Below are 20,483 nucleotides of genomic sequence, written 5' to 3'. Positions count from 1 at the left end.
AGGTGCTGCGTAAACTCCATTCTATTAATTACATGTTGATGGCGTTTTCTTTTTAAATAGTTTTTTTTTTTTTGCACATATCAGAGAAAAAGCCAGAGCTAACTAATATGTACTTTTCATCTCTGAATTTTAAATCCTTTGTATTGAATTACAGGTTAGTAATTATTAAAATTGTGATGTTATCTTTATTAAAACTATATATGTAAAATGTGTCTGATAATCATTTCCCTTAGGGGAACAATAGTTTTGTTGCACTAAACTTACTGTTGTCTCTGCTGAAGGTTATGGGATGTGAAGTTTTCTCCTCAGATGATCTTGTCAAAAGAAAAATAGAGTATGGCTGAATTTATACTTTATACCACACACAGTAAGTCAAACTTTACTACAACAAACAGCTGGAGTTTGACCTGAATTTTAAAAGTGGAAAAAGAACTTTAATTAGTCAGTATCCTAAGTCACCGCCTGCTAATGTATTCAAATTTAAAGCTCAATAAAACTGTAGCACTTCTTCAATAAGTTTTTGTAGATTAAAGAAATTCACCAATATCACAAGAAAGTCACATATTTTACTGATAAAAATGACTGTCTTAACAGTGTTGTAGATGTGTAGTCAGTATTTTTGCATTTTGGTGCAGTTTGTTTAATAAGGGCTGGTTGTTCATTCAAAAAGGTATAGGAACGACATTCATGTAGTGCTACAAGTACTCATGCCTCAATAAAAATCACTTAAGTGGAAGAAATACAGAACACTCTGCAGTAGTGAGCTAAAGATTTTTTTAATGTTGCCATCAAAAATTCAGCCAGCCGCAGTGCTTCCATGTACAAATCTGCTCCAAAACATGAGCTGGCTGTTAACGGGTCTATTCTGTCCAACAATCTGTTGACATTTTATATTAATGAGTCTGGATGCTCTGGCACGACAATGTCAGCAGTGGAATCAGAGGCGGGTAAAGATCCCTCAAAGTCATTGCCCCATTCACTGAGGCTGACTTGTGTGGACAAACAAATATTCAAAACAATAGACTCAATAGAATCAGAATGAGAACAATGGAGCACATTTGGTAAAATCTGTACTCTAACCAATAAAACTGTTTTCTGTGGGAGAAATTGGCACCTAAAATGCAAAGGCTAATATGAATAAAACATTTCAAAATAATTCTATTAGCCAACCTTGAACAAAGGAACAATCATTTAATAACTATGATAGTCCAAACCCTTCACTTGCACCAATCCCAAAAACCATGTGGCTTTTGAATTCTTGGTATGTTGTGTGGACTATGGGGAGATACAGCCGGTTTGTGCATGTGTTAGCTTTTGGGTATTTGGAAAACTCCCCACATTCCTCAGGATCATGTAGAAAGCACAGAGTTGGACTGGGCCTTAGGTCAAGTGGAGGAAAGGATTTCAAGCCAGTGGAGAAAAACAGGATCATCTCCAACGAGACATCTGAATCTTCATCTACAAAATAAAGAAAAAATGACATAATGTTGGAAAGTACTGGAAGCATTGTTTCTATAAGCATGTATATTCATAAACTGTAGGGTTAAAGTGACATTCTAAATATAATGCATAAAAATGTAAAGTTTTTAAAAAGGCCTAACCATGTAAATTGTAGTTGTTTTTTTATCATCTTCCAGGTTAAATTGTTATGAGTTGTTCTATTTCAGAAACAAAAACAAAGCAGAAATAAAAACAGTTTGTGTTTTTACAACGTACAGGTGAAATTAGAAAAATGAGAATCTGGAGCAAAAGTTACTTTATGTCAGTAATTCAACTTAAAGGTGAAACAAATCTATGAGTAGACGCATTCCATGCAAATCCAGATAATTCAACTGTTTATTTGTTATAACTGTAACAAAATGTTATGGCTTACAGCTGATGAAAACCCCACATTAAACATCTCAAAAATTTATGAAACATTACTGAAATAAATGGACTTTGCATCATATTCTCATTTTTTTAGTATGCCTCCCATACCCTCTGCTTCCAAGATGAAGTTTTCCCACAGACAGAGTATCAAGTTCTCAGTGGAACGCTTGTTGGACCCAGGGGTGTGTAGCACAGGTCTGAATGCATTTTTGATGTTTTCGGCTGTTATTCGGTTGTCGTGATGACACATGATCTTCAAGAAGAACTCCTTGTTTTCCATCATGGCAGAATAAACACCCAGGGTCTTTAAGCCATCTTTGAACCTAGCATGACAAAATATATTTAGCAAGTGATTTTCAAATTAATATATACAAAAAAAGAGCTAACACTGTAACGTGCTATATGAAATCTTTGTACAAAAACAAAGATTAGTAATAGCCAAAGCTTTTGGGAAAATGCTATAAAATCCAAATCCAGCGTAGATCCAGTTAAATAAAGGGCTTTGAACTACAGCCCTGTAATGAGATTGTGATCCTGAAAGATCTCATTGCAAATCTTGCAGGAGTGGCTGACTTTGAGGTTACAACAGACAGCTAAATTTACTAGAAGGTGGAGTGCTAACAAAGGCTGGTGAATATGAAACTGAAAAAAGAAAGGAAAATTAGTGCCTCAAGTGGAGGAGTTTAAGTATCTCGGGGTCTTGTTCACGAGAGAGGGAAAGATGGAGCGCTAGATCGATAGGCAGATTGGTGCTGCTTCTGCAGTGACGCAGGCGTTGTACTGATCTGTCATGGTGAAGAGAGAGCTGAGCCAGAAGGCAAAGCTCTTGATTTATCAGTCGATCTACGTTCCTACCCTCACCTATGGTCACAAGCTTTGGGTAGTGACAGAAAGAATGAGATCGCAGATACAAGCGACCAAAACGAGTTTCCTGGAGAGTGATCCAGTGTGTAATAAGGGTCTACATTTACATGTCTATTTCATCTCATTCATTCTATAAGATTCCATGACGGATCCAAGGTGCTGAACACAACCCAAATAAAACATAAAAGCTTTAAATAAAGTGTAACAATCGTAAAACCAACATAGAAATATTAAAAGAGAGAAGTTAAAACAGACAATTAAAATACAGTAAAAATAATAAGAGGCAGGGGCAACAAAACCAAGTTAAAAAAATGCTAATCCTGGAATGCCTTGACATAAAAATGGGTCTTTAAAAACCATCAATGGAGGTGACTGGTGCACCACCAAAGGCATCTGGTTTCAAAGTGTATGAGCCAACACCAGAAAAACGCACGGTCCCCTCGTGACCTGCACTTGGTGCACAGAAACATCAACAGCTCCCTGTCATCAGAGCAAAGGTCCCGCGAAGGGGCATGTCTATGCAAAAGGCTGACAAGATAATGCTGTAGCCAGGGACGAAATTTTGATTTCAGAAGTGGGGGGGACACAGCAGGCTTGTGCGGATTTGGGGTGGGGGGTGTTATGTAAAGACCCCTTGACACGTCACGTGCCCATCTCAATAATTTTCCATCCTCTCTCTCTCTCTCTCTCTCTCTCTCTCGCTCTCTCTTTATATATATATATATATATATATATATATATATATATATATATATATATATATATATATATATATATCAAAGTTAAAAAATGTACAACTCTATTATTATTTTTATTTATTATCATTATTGAAGTGCAGTTTTGGCTGTTGACAATGGACAGGCCATTGTATTTATTGTTTTGGGTCTTTTTTTATTGTTTTTGGTGCAACATTTTCAAACGGAGTGAGATTCCTTTTTTATTTAATTTTTGTTTGTTATTTTTATTCATTTAGAAGTTCTGGTTCTGGACATTTCAATGTTAAATGAAGGTTTATTTGTTGCATTTTAAAGGGTGTACTTGCATTATTATGATATATTAACATTATATTAGTGGTTATTTTGGTCTAGATAATGTTGACAATATCGTTTATCATCAACAATTTGTTGGACAAAATATCGTCCAGCAAAATGTGTTACTTTCCCAGGCCTAGTCAAAAGTATAAAAATTATTTATACATAAACGGTCCCTCCTGAGATCTGGCCGTTTGTTCATTTGCTGTGTTAGAGGACATGCTGAACTAATGTTTTACACATGATCATCACCCTAACATTTGAGTGTATAAAAACATATTAAATATGTTTTTTTCCCTTAAAAGTGTTTAAACAGTTGTTGCATTTCAACACACAAAAAATAAATGGAAAAAATAAGATAAATCTAATGAAAAGTGTACATCTTTGACATTAAGCTTAAAAAATCTGTTGACGATGATGATACTGTTCATTTTTCAGAGCTTTTTAATGTGAAAATATGCATAGCAATAGATAAGTTTACAATAAAGTTAAATGATAAAAGTTTTGAAGTTACACTTCTACTACTACTACTACTAGTAATAATAATTATGATGATAATAGTAATTAAAAAAATAATAATTATAATAATACGAACAAATTGTGTCTGAGGAGTCAGTTATGTGGAGGAGATGAGTTTGTAAAAGTTAGTTTTGAGTATGTTTGTGAAGGAGGAGGTGAGTCTGAGCTTAATGCAGGGGTGTCACATGTCCAACTTACGTTTTGACTTTGAAAGAAGTCTCTTATATCCACTTTTCGTTTTCTTGACATGCTGCCTCCTGGCTGTGCCTAACTACCAAAGACTCACAAATGAACACTTATTCAAATGTTATGTAATGGAAGCTGAGCTGAGCTCTGATATTACACAGCGTCTAGTTGACGATGTGACTCAGTACCGGTGTTCCCTAGCGGCTCCAAACTAGCAAAACAACGTGAGCACGTTCTGACTGTTTACAACTTGAGTGACAGCAGCAACAGCCAATAATACGTTAGCAAGTATCAGCAGAGCCAATAGATTAGCTTTTGGGCGGGTCTAATAGTAAACCGGTTTCCGTTTCGGTCCTAGTGCTCAACCAAATCCATTTAATGGAGCGTAATATTGTTCTTGGACGGAAAAAAGTGCAGGGGACCAAAACTGCCTTTTGAAAAAGTGGGGGGGACATGTCCCACCCGTCCCCCCCCAAAAATTACGTCCCAGGCTGTAGCCATTCCTTGTAGGGACTTGTATGTCAGTACCAAGACCTATGGTCAGCTAGCTATGGGCTAGCTGACATGCTAGTGCTGGAGTGTGCATCCAGGAGTGTGGTTCCTGCACGTTTTCAAATCTTTCCCTGTGTGATCACAGCTGATTTGTTTGACTTAGTGATGAATCGCTCCTGTAGAAAACATTGAAGGCTGAGGAGACATTTCAGCGGTTAGATTAAGTGTTGAAAACAGCACATGAGGAGGAGAGTACAGCAGTTTGTTTTTATAACAGTGAATTAAAACAACACCAGAGGGTGTTAAAGCCAAAACTTTGTGTGTCTTTATAGCCAGGCAACATCTAAATCAGGGCTATTCGTTTGGGCCTCGAGGGCCAGTATCCAGCACGTTTTAGTGGTTTCTGTGCTACAACACACTTGATCCTGTGCAGCATCTCATCAGGCTCTGCAGAAGCCTGTTAATCACCTGCTGATTGAAATCAGGTGTTTTGAATCAGGGTTAAAACTAAAACATGCTGGAAACCGGTAATCGAGGCCCAGAATTGAGTCTGATCTAAACCATGCAGGGCAATGTGCCTTGAGGGACAGGATTGGGATTCACTCCCATCTGGCAAGAACAGTTTCTTCCCATGTGGTCGGAGCCAGGAATGTCAATCATAGAGCTGCCCACTCCATTTGCTTTGCTTCAGTCACATAACCCTGTGTTGTGTTGGCACCTCAACTGATCTGCTCTGACCAGTACCTAGACTGTCTTGTATAAATAGTACCCGCTTCTCTAATTATTGCCAATATTATATTTTTATCTTTTCATTGGGTTTCTTTCTTAATTCTAATTTTTGCTAATCATTTATTTTTTCTTGCACCAAGTACCGCAGCAATTACCTAATGTTGTGATTTCATGCACACATAACAATAAAACCCTTCTGATTCTGAATCACTGGGGCACTGTTTGAAGAATTTGCATCTGGTGTGTGTTTGGTATAAAGTAAAATAGTGTAAGTAATATGACTGTTGTGAGTTCTGCTTTTAATAGTCACTAGCACAAGGTTGTGTGTACTATCATTACCTCTCAAATGCAGACCGTGTTCTGCCAAAGATGTACCAGTGTGCAGTGTCCAGAGCCATTTTTTGTGCATTTTCAGGTGTTGCCAAGTTGCGTCGTGACCCTGCCAAGTCAATGGTGTCTTCAAGGTTCTCAGGAACTTCACCAGAACAAACCTATAAAATATTGTGATATATGTTTATACACCAAATAATGTATGTTATATACATAAACATGTGTATTTATATACTGGCCTTCTGTAGATCTTCTCTCAATTTCAAATCTGGAACTTCGTCAATGGTCACCGTTGTCATCTCTGGTGACTCTGTGAGTGCATGGAATAGAGTTCTGGAGAAGAACCGGGGAGCAGGTCCTCCATGGACTAGAGACATTGCAATGGTCATTGCGGCGTAGAAGTAGTCATCTCTTTCCATAGCTACAAAGGTAGAGTTTGTGTGTGGTGTGAGGAACATTAAAGATAAAAAAACTATGCTTTGTGAAATACACTTAGAACAGATGACAGTGAAGAAATAACATTTTTTTATTTTAGCAATGGTGTGAAATTTTAATGCTATGTCAAATAGGGGTGTGCAATCATAGCTACTTCACAATTAAATTTCAATTCAGTGAAGTCTGTGATAGAGACTACCCCCACACCCACTTTATACCGCTATTGTGGAATCTTATTAAAAATACACGATCGCATTCGCACCACACTACTGCCACAGATCGAACACTTATAAACGAACAAACGCCCCCCTGGTGCTGCCTCAGCTTTGCAGCAAAGTAATGCTGTAGTTTTATGAAAGAGGCTGGAGTTGCGGGACAGTTTTATTGATCATTACTTGATAGTTAGCTGGTTAGGATGAACCACCGGCTTTTTCTCTTCATCTAATCCGTACTGTAAACATGTAAGGGGCTGTCACATGTTGGTAGAGTTGTTGGTGTATTTTATTTTAGCTTTACACAACTGTCCTTTAGTCCTGATGAGTGAATTCCATCAGTGGCTGAAGCTGAGAAACAGCTTCCTTGGTATGTTCTTTCTGTGTTTGGCTTCTAATTCCATTGTTGGTTCTTTTTTAAAACACAGGAAAGGTTTCTCTTTACCTTGCTGACAGGAGCTGCACAGCGTCAGCTCTGAGGATGTTTTGCTGTCGGCAAACCAAACTGTCAGCAAGGTAAAGAGAAACCTTTCCTGTGTTTTAAAAAAGAACCAACAATGGAACTGAGAAACAGCTGTTCATTGCTGTTTTGTTATTTACTGCTGATCAGTCCCCTTAAGTGTCCAGGTCGCATGCTTCATTTTCATGTTTCTTCCACGCTTTGTGGCAGTTTTTATTTATAATCATTTATGAAAGATTACAAATCAGTATTGAATTGGCACGTCTCATTGCGATGCATCGAATAAATTGTGAATCAGCACACCCCTAATGTTAATACTGCAATACTGTTCATATTTTTTGTGGCTAAAATGACTGTTGAAAAAACAACAACATTTAATACATCCTTGATTTTGACATGTCAAATAATTACTAAATATGCATCTCACCTGAACTGCAGTAAGATATGAATTTGCTGTTTTCTGGTCCTACAAACAGCTCACTACCATGCAAATAATCCAAAACAAGGGTGAAGAACTCCCGCTTTGGTCCCCCTGAATCAACTGCTCCTTCAGCTTTTCCAACATCGTCCATGAACTTGACATCGATGCGCCAATGAGGTTGAAATGACTTCCGGCTAAGAGCCAGTCTTACACCCATCCAGATCCGAGATCTGCACACACTTACATACGATGCAGGACTTTCATCTCCATATTCAATTGCCTTCTCCAGTTCTTTGAGAATATTCTCAATGTTTCTGTATAAAAAAATGAAGCACAAATAGAACTAAGTTAGGTGTGAATCATTGCTGCACCCAGTTTTGAATAAGAAACATTTTTTCTATAGCGCCTCACTAGAAAAAAAATCACAAGGTGCTTCACAAGAACAAATCAGAGAAAAAAGCAATTATTTTAAAACATATTTTGTGATGTAAAAATTCAGAAAAAAAGTAAAATATGTGAAGGAAGAAAGAAAATGAATTACAAAAAGGTAATCACAGGATCCCAAGAAAGACAGAATTAACAGAAACAGCAGCATGACAAAAAACTACTGAGGAACAGGAGGGTTGTCCAAGTGTGAGGAAATGAAGGTGTGGATAATATGTATATTCCAGTTACATTTTTTTATCCCAAATTTAAGATTTAGAGTATTTGCCATTATTGGGTCCTGATCTTGAGCAATGCATAAAAATAAGAAGAAAACAAGTTGTCCAAAATTTTTTTTATTATCAATTATATATTTATTTCTTCTTGTATTTGTATTTTCATTAGCTTACCACCAAAAATCACTGGTTTACGAAGTACATTGATAAATTTGTTCATATAATGAATATTTAAAAGCAGAGTCATTGCTCACATTTACAATTTTTTATGTCTTCAATTTACAGCTGTATCGAGTGATGAGTGTTCCCATTTTGGGGAAGGCATGTAACGCCACGGATGGCAGGCTCGCTTTACTCTGCACAACACGTGTAGCTACCGCAAGCAGCTCTGACGCAGCTAGAGACAACGAACCCTGATGTTTTGCAGTTCCACAGCAATTTATCTTTGTTTATCAACATATCTTTCGAAGCTAACTACGTGTCTTTTGCTGCTGCTTTTTGGCCAGATCATCGTCGTAAATGAGAATGAGTTCTCAATCGACTCATCTGGTTAAATAAAAGTAAATGAAATAAAAATCAATGCTGGCTGGCTCAGTGTTTTTGCCCAAGTTGCCACCTAGAACTGGCAATGTTTGTGGCAAACTGGGACTTAATGGTAATTTGCTTTGGCAACACCTTAACCCTTACTTCACAAAGCACTTTTTTGTGCTCAAATGACTTTAACGTTGGAAAATTTAAACGATGGGTAAGGGTTAAGGTTAAGTAAAAAGCCAAAAGAGAAAGGCGGTAGATCATGCAGCTCTGTATTTTCTACCACAGGAAGTACCCAGTATGCACACATTACAAAGGTCAGTTACACTGACTTCACTGTCCGGTTTACAATATGTCCAAACGGAAGACATTTTTCTCTCCTGAAGAGACGTTACCTAGCTAACCGCTACATGTTATGTTTTCTGAATTTTGCACCCACTGTAAATTGTGTGACATTACAGTGTTGTCGTCTAACAGACAATGAATACTGATGTAGTGGAACTTGTAAAAATTAAAACTAAGCCATTGTCGTTAAGTTTCAAAGTGTCTATCACAGGATGAATTTAAAAGATATTTCTTGTTCCAATGTTGAAGCAGATTTATTTATTTTTTTGCATCCATTAAGATACTTTGAAAATCATGTGATTGGGGTCAATTTTTAATCACGTGATCGGATTAAGTATCCCTAATTAAATTCAAATAATACCTCACAATGCAAAACTAAAAAAGAAGAATGTTTAAACTATGTGCTTTGTTCTTACCGCTCATTTGTGCCTGGAGTGTCCTTATCCTCAACAGCTGGCTCAGGAACATTTTGGTTCAGCGTCCTAATAAATATTTTATAATAATAACATTAAATCTTTGTGTTTTTAATACCACAAAAATGTATCATATATTCACTGTGTAGCAAGTCTGTATTTCTCAAATAACATTAATAATCATATAAAAACACAACTGTGCTTAATTCAAAGAGAGAGCATTGTTACTTGGCCTGATATTATTCAAATTATTATGCTCATGAGTCTAAGGTGTACCAGTTCTTCAGGTTGAATTTGGCATTCAATGTCTTAATTATTTAACAAATATCCCCCTATCCTTGACAAAGGTAATAGTCTTTTTTAAAATGACACAGAAGTCAAGCTGCAGGTGTGAATAGTTGACTCAGTCTAGGGCTGCTCGATTATGGCAAAACTGATAATCATGATTGTAATGAATCTAAAGGGTCAATTTTCACCATCGAATTGACACAATAACCTTTCATGCACGCCAGAGCTGCAAAGTCAAGGTTGCACCAGCAAGAGGATCCAGACGCACAAATCAACCTTTTGCTCACTTATTGTTCAACGCAGACATAAATAAACTGCCAAGGTCTCCCACAAAAGCCCTTCTCTCTGCTAAAAGTCGTACTGCTGGATTCCTCACTCTGAATAAAAGTGAATCTACACGAATCCTACAAGGCATTACAACTTATATGCTAAATAATCATGTGATGAATGAACAAGATGTTTAAATGAAATGTATGAATAATCTGTGCTTAAATCAATGAACTTGAAATGAATATTGTTCTTACAATGATCCATTTATATCTCAAATCACTGTGTTTGACTTAACAAGTTAATCATTGTTTACTCATACACGTTGCAAAAAGATACATATTAAGGTTAAAAACATTTTTGTATCTGAAGGAGGGCGTGGCTTTCTGAGGAATGTTGGTAAATAACCAGAAACTTCTCAAATTCGGACTTGCCAGAATACGCCATAAATCATAACATTGTAGTTTAATAAAACAAGAATTACTTCCCGAGGGATTCAGTTTCTAGTGGAGTTCCGAACCGGCCAATTCGGAACAAGCATCCTTGAGACATCTCTTTTGCCTGTTTGCACGCTGCAAGCTGACACAGCCAGACGGCTCCCTAAAGCCTGGTTTATGCTTCTCCGTCAGCTCCGCAAGGGACAGACACACACGGATTGACGGAAGTGTTTTGCTTTCATACTTCTCCGTCTCCTGGAGAGTGTTGCAAAGCAATTGCCCGGCAGGACCACAGAGGGCGTAGCGCTGTTCTGTGGTATCCTGTCATGTATCGGTCCAAGATAGTGTGTTTATATTGTTTTTTTTGTGTATATAAGAGACTTTTAACACGGACATGTTTGTCTCTCATTCTCCCACCGCTTCATGCGCTCCCCACCTCTAAACCCACGTTTCCTGTCATTTTCGTCCACAAATAAAACGCTTGCTGTGCATGTTTTCACTCCTCCAGTCACGGGAGAATGAAACGTTCATATTTTTAGAGTTTTTTTGCGAGGTATTCTTCAAGCTTCTCCGTGTCTGCCGCTAGTTATCCTCGGCTCTCTTTGCAATGGCGGCGCTGTAAACAACAGCGGCGTCCTGACCAATCACAAGCTTGCGTAATCCGTCTCATTCGACGGATGTTTAAAAAAGTGGGCTCGACTCCGTACGTACTTGCGTGCCTGCCGGAGCCCTACGCAAGGACGGATAATGGCGTTGCGTGTCTCCGCACTGACGCAGACGGAGAAGCATGAATCAGGCTTAAGAGCCACATCCACTTTGGACGCAGACAAGCATTCCAGCTACTGTTGTGACCTGGAGACATCTCAAGACTGGACGGGTCGCATCGAAGTTAATCTATTGGCTTCAGGTGCCGTGAGGTCCACCCGACTTCTGACAGTCTGGATCTGCTGGGGGGTCTCCGCCAGGGTTTGAAGACACAACAGATTGGGTCTGATGCTATTTCAATAATAATCAACTCTAGTTTATAGCAGACAACAAATTATTTTACCCCCAGATTTCACAATTTCTTTCAGATACAAAGATTCTGATAAACATCTAACTTACATCACACCACCTACACCTCACATTCCATCACCGCATATCTACTCCATCACATCTCATTATTCATATCTTGTCACGCATAATCATTAGTTTAGAAAAGAATAAAATTCCTTTTTAACTATATACCTGACTCTGTCTGAATTAATACAAAGTGTGTTTATGGTCCCTGAACAAGTAAAAGTAACTATAATACTCTGATTAAATGTTCAAAGATCAATCAAGTTGATATTTCATATTTATATGGAATCATCACATCTTATTGTCATAATTCATTTGCAGTCGTCACTCTATAAAGTGTGACCGCTACACCATTATTGTGACTGAAATTGAGATCTCAATTATTTAAGACAATTTTCAATTAATTTTGATTTTATATGTTTATTTATTCGGATTTTGCTCAGGGCACAATCAGGAAAAAAATAAATAAGAAAAAGAATGAAACAAGATAATCACAACAAATAACTCCTGATTCCTAGTAGAAAAAGACCAATATAATTGCTCATAGTTTATGACCCAAGGGCTATAGACCTTGGTTTAACTCATTTAAGTCTAACCAGTACAGACCCAAATACCAATATCTTGCAACTACTGACTGCAAGAATTATACTTTGACATTTATAACATAAATAAAAACATTAAAACATATATGTTTAGTGATGTTCACAAAATCTTGCATAATATTTATTTTGTCCTGTCAAGGTGCTGTAGTAGAGTGCACTAGCAACATGTCCTCAGTCTCAGAGAGATTAATTATTATTTATCAACGTGAGGAACTTATTTCTATCTATTTCTACCTATTTATTGACAGGTCCCATCAGTTAAAGTAATAATTGTCCCAACCACAGCGATCAGAGGTGCGCTGCAACCCCCAACGCAGTCTCGCAGCAATCAGGGGCAAGCTGCACGTGTGTTTAGCGTGACGCACGCTCATATTTTACTGCTTTGAGCAGCTCAGCAGCCTGCAGGTACGGTGTGTGCCACTCACTCTGGTTGATCCAAGAGAAAGCCGGCTCTGAGAGCCGTGTCTTTAGCGACCGACACATCACTACATCATTCCCTTTCCTAATGTCCTGAAGAACGGTCCGGGGCGCTGGCAGGGTGTTTTGCTGACTTACAGTAAATGTCGACAACAATTATCCAGAAAGAAGCTAAGGGTTACCAGAAAAATTTCTGGGTTTATCGCTATGTACTTTGAAGGTTTAAAAAGTCAAGAAGGAAGTCTGAGAAGCTGTTGGAAATAGCGACAAAGTTGCTAAGTTGGCAACACTGTGGGAGGAGCGCTTGATTTGCAACTCGTGGCAGCACAAGAGGGAGGAGCAAATAATTGGCTTGTTTTGTTTTTATAATCGTTCAAAACTCAGATCGTAATTGGTATTAAAATTAGATTTATTGAGCAGCCCTAACTCAGTCATAGATGACTCATAAAATGAATACTTACAATATAGACTCTTCAAGTGCAGATTGAACTGTCACATTATCAAGCTCTTCTTCACTTGTCTCCTCGGATACTTCCACATCATCCTCTTCACTCTCGGTCACACCTTCAGTCTCTACATCCTTTTCATCGGTTAGGTCAATGCATGACCTGAAAACAACAGCACATTAAATTAATTAACAGTAAAAATTTCTTTAGATTGAGGAAACACAAAAATTTCGATTTGTATAACACTTTTGAAAGCTGTTTATAACAGCACTTTATGAAGGAAGTTTTATTATTGAAAATGGAAATAATTAAATAACAATAATTGTAGCTATTCTATACATTTAAATATCAAAAGTGATAAATGATAATGATAAATGACCCGCAGTTGTACAGCACCTTTCAGAGTCAGAGGACTCCAAAGCGCTTTACACTACAGTGTATCATTCATCCATTCACACACACATTCACACACTGGTGGAGATGCGCTACGATGTAGCCACAGCTGCCCAGGGGCACACTGGCAGAGGTGAAGCTGAAGTCTGAAAAAGTCTGAAGGCTATGAACATCACTTCACTACAACAACAAAAAAATGAAATGTATTTACAAGTTTATTCTTGTATTTAGCCTTTTCTCATGTTAAGAACCTTAACACATGAATACAGTACACATACCCCTCACATTCGTTGAAGTGATTCTCAAGCTTATAAAGGGGGATGTCCTCTTTGCAAGACTTGCACTTCTCCAGCACAGTGTCCTTCAATAGAAAATATGTTGGGTTATTTCATTGATCAAAATGCTTTTTAAACTGTACTGTATGATATTTGCCTTTTAACCTAGTTATAACCTGTAATAAAAATGAACTTGTCATCTGTTGTATAATTGCTTTATATAAGTTATTGATCACTACTGTTTGTCAATCACACTTATCATGAGGATGTAATCAAGGGTAATCATGGTAGAGCCGAACATAATGTGATCATGAGGATGTAATCAAGATAATCATGGTGGAGGTGTGCAGCTTTGCACGCACATCAGGGAATGTATAAGGAGCAGAGCAGGGCTCAGGGGGTTAGAGCTGCTTGAAGGATTCTACCTGACGAGGTTCATGGATTACATGTGTTCAGTTCTTCACCTATCATGGATTACGTTTTCTAACTGGGGTGTTCAGCTCTCCACCCATAAGCAACGGTAAGAGAAATGTTTCGTTCATGATTGATAACTTGTATGAATGCCGGTTGAATAAAGCCTTGTTGTTCATCTGATATTCAAGTTGTGTTTCATTGTTTCTGGCGTCGACTTGACAACGATCCTGATTAAATAAATATAAAGTGTAAAAAGAGACTTTGAGTCTTTTAAGGTAATTAAAATAAAATAAAACATTTTATTTTAGAACATAACCGTATAAAAATTGTGCTCCACAACTGTCCCACATATTTAAACACATTAATTCTAATTAACAAAGAACTAGCAGTGTTTTCTTTTTGCATTTACATGGTGCATATGAAACAATTTAATAAAATGCTACATAATTGAAGAATAATACCACGGGGCGTTTAGAGCTGTGCAGAATGAATGTAATGTATTTCCTTTAAAAGCTCTACTTTAAAGGTGAAATATTTTGGCTTGCTTTGAGCACCCCATAGTGTTGGTTTGTAGAACCAAAACCAATCTCATTGCTTTTTCACAAAACCAGACATATGGTATGGCATGATACTTAAAATATAATTATCCATCCATCAATCCATTTTCTTCCGCTTATCCATAGTCGGGTTGCTGGGGCAGTAGCCTTAGTCAAAAGGCCCAGACTTCCCTCTCCACAGTCATTTGGACCAGCTCTTCCGGGTGAATCCCATGGCATTTCCTGGCCAAGTGAGAGACATAGTCTCTCCAATGTTTCCTGGGTCTCCCTTTAGGTCTCCTCCGGGTTTGACGCGACCAAAAAACATCACCAAAGAGGCGTCAGGAGGCATCCTAATCAGATGCCCGACCCACCTCAACTGTCTCCTCTCGATGCGGAGGAGCAGCGGGTCTACTTCGAGCCCCTCTCGGATGACCGAGCTTCTCACCCTATCTCTAAGGGAGAGCCCAGCAGCCCTACAGAGACAACTCATTTTGGCCTCTTGTATCTGGGATCTTGTTCTTTCAGTCACTACCCAAAGCTAGTGACTAGGTGAGGGTAGGAACTTAGATTGTCCAGTAAATGCAAGTCAATGGGGCTAAAAAAGCTATTTTCTAATCCGCTTTACCTCATGCCCTGCATCACACATATGTTGTGCTGCAATTTAAATTAAAAGTAATTACAGGCTTTTCAAACATGCCAGTCATGTACTTTCAGAGTTATCAGCTTGTAAAAATTTGTAATCACATGACTACAAATCAGATGCATATATGACGTCACCACAGAATCTCCTCTCATTTAGCGTAGCTGCTACTTACCACATGGCCAGATTTATGGTGGTTCTTTTCTCCTGAAGGAAGGATTTGAAGTTTGCTGAACTTACAGCCATTTTCATTTTGTTTTCCCCATGTTTGTTTTGAAGGAGCCCGTGGTCCAGAAGTAGATGGGCGTGACTTAGACTCCCTATTGAGGTCCCCATAGTGGGTGGTCAAATACGATAAACAATCTGCTTTACACAGCGAGGCTGGCCCTGTGGAAAATGGCTGACTTGGAAAGTCAAGCTTCTGCTTCTGAGCCCAGAAGATGTTATCATTCTCAGAAGAGGAGTGACCATAAAGGTTGTCACTGGACATAGTGCTGGTTGGTCACTTCACATATCAGCAGTGAGCCTGACATCCCAACGGCTGAAAACTTTGCTCCATTGTTGTAACTACAACGTCCACACACTAGATGTCACTTTGAAGTTTGTATTCTACATTCAACCTTTAAAATAACTTCGATCACTTAAAATTAGGGACGCTACAATCAAGTTTTTTGCTGTTGATACAAATCGCATGGATTGGCTGTAAATTTTTCAGTGCAGCTATGAGTGCTAATGACATAATCCACATCATCTTGTAATAGAATCATAACTTTGCCTTTAGACAGAAAATATATTTCTCTTACTTTTAAGAGAGAAAATTCTTTGGAGCGTCAGTGTTTCTTTCTGACCACAAATTATAAGCCTCCTACTCTCAAAACAAGTTTTAGAACAGAAGAAGCCTTTTGACTGAGAGACAAAATGCAGGGTTTCCCCCAGCGCTTTATAAGTCTGGCGGCCAGCCAGGCTTTGCTTGGCCACCCGCCACGCTAAGCGTCATGCCCTGCCCCCCTCCCCGACCCTACCGTGTTCAGAGACACGAATGGCGCAACAAAACTATAGCCCTCCGTCAGCTGATACTGGTGAGAAACAGCAGCGGAACGTGTGCAGAACGTGTGCAACGCCCCACCCCCACCACCGCTCTCACGGAGGAGCGTTGCAGGATGGAGTGCGCAACCACCACCACCCCCACCCCCACAAAACACAGAAATTATATATTTATAATATAATTACAAAATATGATTCTTACCATTGAACTGTTTGGTTTGTGTTCGTTGATTTGGGCAAGCTTCCCTTGAAGTGGCACAATGTAGGCCAAGGCCTTATTCAGGCCACTCTCCAACCTCAAATACCTCACACTGTAACCTGAGGAGGGCATTGGTATGTCGAACAACACTCTGTTCCGTCCACACCGCATCAACTTAAAGCCCCCTGCATCCATAAGCTGAGGGTATGCATTGGTGAGATTTTCAACAAAATCTTTGTGTGTCCCATTATTATTTGGGAAGGTCACCTTTCTTCTACCCAAACCCATAGTCTGGAGAATGCATCGCTCCTCAAGAGGTGGTGACATGTCAGACTCCGGATCAGAGAGGCAGAAGAAGTCATGGGACCAAGGCGTCTCATACTTTCTTTTTAAGTGGAGTTTCTTAGGGCCCGTTTGTTTAGGATATGGCCTAAATAAGGCAGACATCCTGGACTGAATCATATCTTGTCTTGATGGTCCAGGGTAAGGAGGAGGCTCAGTGGAAGCAAAGCGAGGCGCGCTGATAGACGAGGTACACGGCTGAGGGCTCAACATGTTAAAGGGACGATCATTTTCATTGATTGCATTCTTTGTCTCCTCCCTTTGAGTAGCAGCTATACACTGGTAAGACTGCTTCTCTGATTGTTTCTCGGTCACCAAAGGAATGAGGCACTGAACAGCATCCTGTATTAGACTTGCTGCTCTCCTGCTGGCTTCTTCATATCTGAAATCAGACAACAATATCAGACTTATGGAAAATGTTTGAGAAAGGACTAGCTAATTTTATCTTTATATATTTGCACTAAAATGGACTCCAACTATCAGTCGTTGGATTAAATCTTAATTTACCATATTCTTGCACCTGCAACAAACATATCTATGCAGCTGTCATTTCTTGCAAAAGAAAACTTCAGTCAGAGTAATTTTAACTTATTGTTTCCTAACAGAATTTCAACACCCTCACCATTATTAATGGTTAAAATGTTAAACATAGTTGAATCTAACAGATTTTGATGTAAATAGTAAACTGAACTAGGCTGACGTTAGCTTCTGTTTCCAGCTTCTGATTCGGCAAATGGCTAAAAGGGCAACCCGATCTTTCTCTACTCTGAGCATCTATAATCTGCTCGATCTTAAAAACTAAATTACTTGGGCAGCTGGTCTAGTTTACTCTGCACTTCTAGCAGAAATATTAAAACCACCTTCGGGATTTGTGACAGCTTTAAGTGATTTGTGAAACTTCAATAAAGCCAGATTTTAGCATGTTTTCTGAATAGACCACACTAAAACAGCTGTAGTTTAAAAATTACAATACCTAGATATTTTGTTCTGTTAGTAGTGATGAATAATCTAGTCCAGGTTTGAAATATCTAAGTACTGTGATTATTAAACTACATCTGTTTAACTGTGGTCTAGCATACAAAAACATGATGCAATTTGATTTTATTTAAGTTTCAAAAATCAGTTAAAGCGTTCATAAATCCCAAAGGTGGTTTTAATAGTTTTGCAATTAGTGCAGAAAAACTCCACCAGATTAGAGCTGTCTAGGTATTTTAGTTTTTATTTTCCGGAGTTATATCAATATATACATGGAGCAGTAAAACTGGCAGCACACATATCTGTTGATTACAGAATTATATTGGTTCACATTTGGAGCTAAGACCAGCTGAGAACTCGTCAGTTTAGTGCTCCCGGTGGAGCACAGAAATTAAATATTTAACAAAATGTGATGGGACAGACAGATCTTGTCTGGTCCCATCCCAGTACAGAACCAGGTGGCTCACATTAGACTGATTGCAGGGCAGGTGAGCCATCCAATAAAAGGCAGGTGTCTGCTTCCAGCAAGACAGCTCTTGTATGGCACTTCAGGTGCTGGGGTACTGAGAGACTCCAACTGCAAGATGCGATCGTAAGTACTCTCCCTCCCGTGTTGCCTGTGCGGCGTTAGTTCATGCTCATTTCTTCATCTTAATTTGTTTGTAGCATGTGATCGCAGAATGGAGCTGCGCATGAGGTTATAGGGTTAACACTGCATCCAAGTACTCCTTGTCAGCTCTCTGCCCATGTGGGTGTATCAGCCGTATGAAGGCTGATCTGATCCAGTGGCGCAACAACCGTCCATAAGTCCTCGCCTCTGCTTGGGGAAGGTTGTGCTGATCTAGGGGGACCATGCCAGTTTTGTTTGTTTGCAGTGTGGCTGCCTGTGCTGGTTGGCCCGAGAGCCGCTCTTCCATCCGGTTTTGCCTGCAGCGGTACCACATAGATCAGCGGCGCGTCTGATGTCGGCAGCGGTGAGCCTTCTCCTCTACTGCTCCATCTCGCCGTCCTGCCATTACCAATTCCATCTACCGAGCTGGTGGTATGCCCAGGGGGCTGCATCACTGCAGTTTCGTCTAAATTTGTTTTAATTAGATGTTGGGCTTTAAACGCCTGGTTGATGGGGCAACCACCAGAACCCCCACAGGATTAAAAGGAATTATCCTGATTTCTTTTGCTAGTTTTTTTTTTGTATGTTTCATTATTTTTATTCTTTTAAATTTTTCATGTTTAACTTTGTTTGCCCTCGGCCTGTGTAATTATTGTGGACTGACTGCTGATAACTGGACACTGAGCACTTCATCTGTAAGCTTTTAGCCTATCTATAGATATTTAAATAAAGATTTGCTTTATTGGAAAGACGCCATCTGTTCCCATAGTGATTGAACTTAAGGGCCTTCTACCCTTCTCTAGGGGATTAACCCAGGGTGGCGTTGTTGGAATTTATCCTTAATTTATTTGTTACGACTACCACTAGCCACAAAAAGTAAACTGTACCGATTTTGCTTCTGGTCGCGGGTCTTCATCAAACTGTCATGTCTGCACCTCCGGTAGTGATATCCAGCTAGCAGGATTTGAGTTCGTTAACTTCTACGGTAATCCAATCTGTCACCATATCCCAGAGTAGAAAAACCTAATCTGAGCGACTCGCAGAGGCTTCTAAAGCTCCATGACGACACATTGTTCTCTGCTATAACGCTAATGCAGAAACACCAGAGTCGGGCGTTGTTCACTGTAGCTGTTTCAGCTCCTTGTGAAACGTCGACAGCTGCCCAGGGATTAAACCAGTTTCTGTTTTTCCCGCGCCAGTCAAACATCGGCTTTTCTTAAATTTCCAGCCGTGAAAATCCCAAAACTTAAATTTTAATCCCACTTTACACATGCCATTCAAAGGAAATTTGCTTCAAAGGAAATTTGCCTCTGGCCGATATCTTGAAAGGCCAGTTATAGATGGTCAGAGGTAGGAAAATTGGCTGTAACTAACCTTTAGCCATGTCCACAATCTTAAACTGCCTTCAGCCTCTTCCGAAAAAGTCTGTTAGGCAATTTTCCCGTGATGCCATGTACAGAGCATTGTCATTTTACAGTTCTAATATTTCAATTAGGAAAAACAGGAACAACCCAGAAAAATGCTAATTGTACCTTTTGTAATCTTCAAGTAGCATGTTCTCAAAGTCTTTCAGCAACTTACCTTTGATTATTGTCCATTTTCTGTTGACCCACCATGTGCTGCATAAACTTAACCATCGACATATAAATTTAACGCTAGCTGATCCTAATCGTTAAGGGTGGGGAGGAGGAAACCAACAGGATCTGCTGTGATTGGTTTAAAGACAACATTTCATTCTAGATAACCAATCACAGCTCTACTTCGATAGTTCCCGCGAATTACTACCAAGAACAAGACGTCTGTTCTATTTTTTTTTTTTTTTTTTTAAGCAATAGGCGGTCTGGACCGGTCTGGACATGACCACATGACTGATTCCGTAAAGACCAACTAACAACGCGACACAGCAACCGCTACGTCACCTGAAAAGGACCGATAGGACTTAAAGTTACTTTAAAAATGATTATGAGAACAGTTGCATTGAGTAAATTAAACAGAATGTTTTTAGAGTTCCAGTATTTCTTTATTCTATTAACTTCAGCT

General features: G+C 39.0%; 1 protein-coding gene across 1 annotated transcript; it reads right to left on the bottom strand.

The window, feature by feature from the left end:
* Positions 1-759: 759 nt before the first annotated feature.
* On the bottom strand, positions 760-16,668 carry LOC107373429 (G2/M phase-specific E3 ubiquitin-protein ligase). The gene is made up of 9 exons (XM_054750614.2): positions 16,520-16,668; positions 13,684-13,766; positions 13,028-13,174; positions 9,500-9,565; positions 7,555-7,862; positions 6,260-6,441; positions 6,030-6,181; positions 1,978-2,192; positions 760-1,458 (listed from the first exon to the last, which is right to left on the bottom strand). The coding sequence occupies exons 1-9, from the start codon at positions 16,646-16,648 to the stop codon at positions 1,199-1,201; spliced, it is 1,542 nt and encodes a 513-aa protein (XP_054606589.2). The 5' UTR covers positions 16,649-16,668; the 3' UTR covers positions 760-1,198.
* Between the last annotated feature and the right edge of the window lie 3,815 nt (positions 16,669-20,483).

Source organism: Nothobranchius furzeri, chromosome 18 (assembly GCF_043380555.1).
Source record: "Nothobranchius furzeri strain GRZ-AD chromosome 18, NfurGRZ-RIMD1, whole genome shotgun sequence".
Classification (NCBI taxonomy): domain Eukaryota; kingdom Metazoa; phylum Chordata; class Actinopteri; order Cyprinodontiformes; family Nothobranchiidae; genus Nothobranchius; species Nothobranchius furzeri.
Note: the sequence above shows the minus strand (reverse complement) of the source record. Positions and strands in the feature narration are given on the sequence as shown.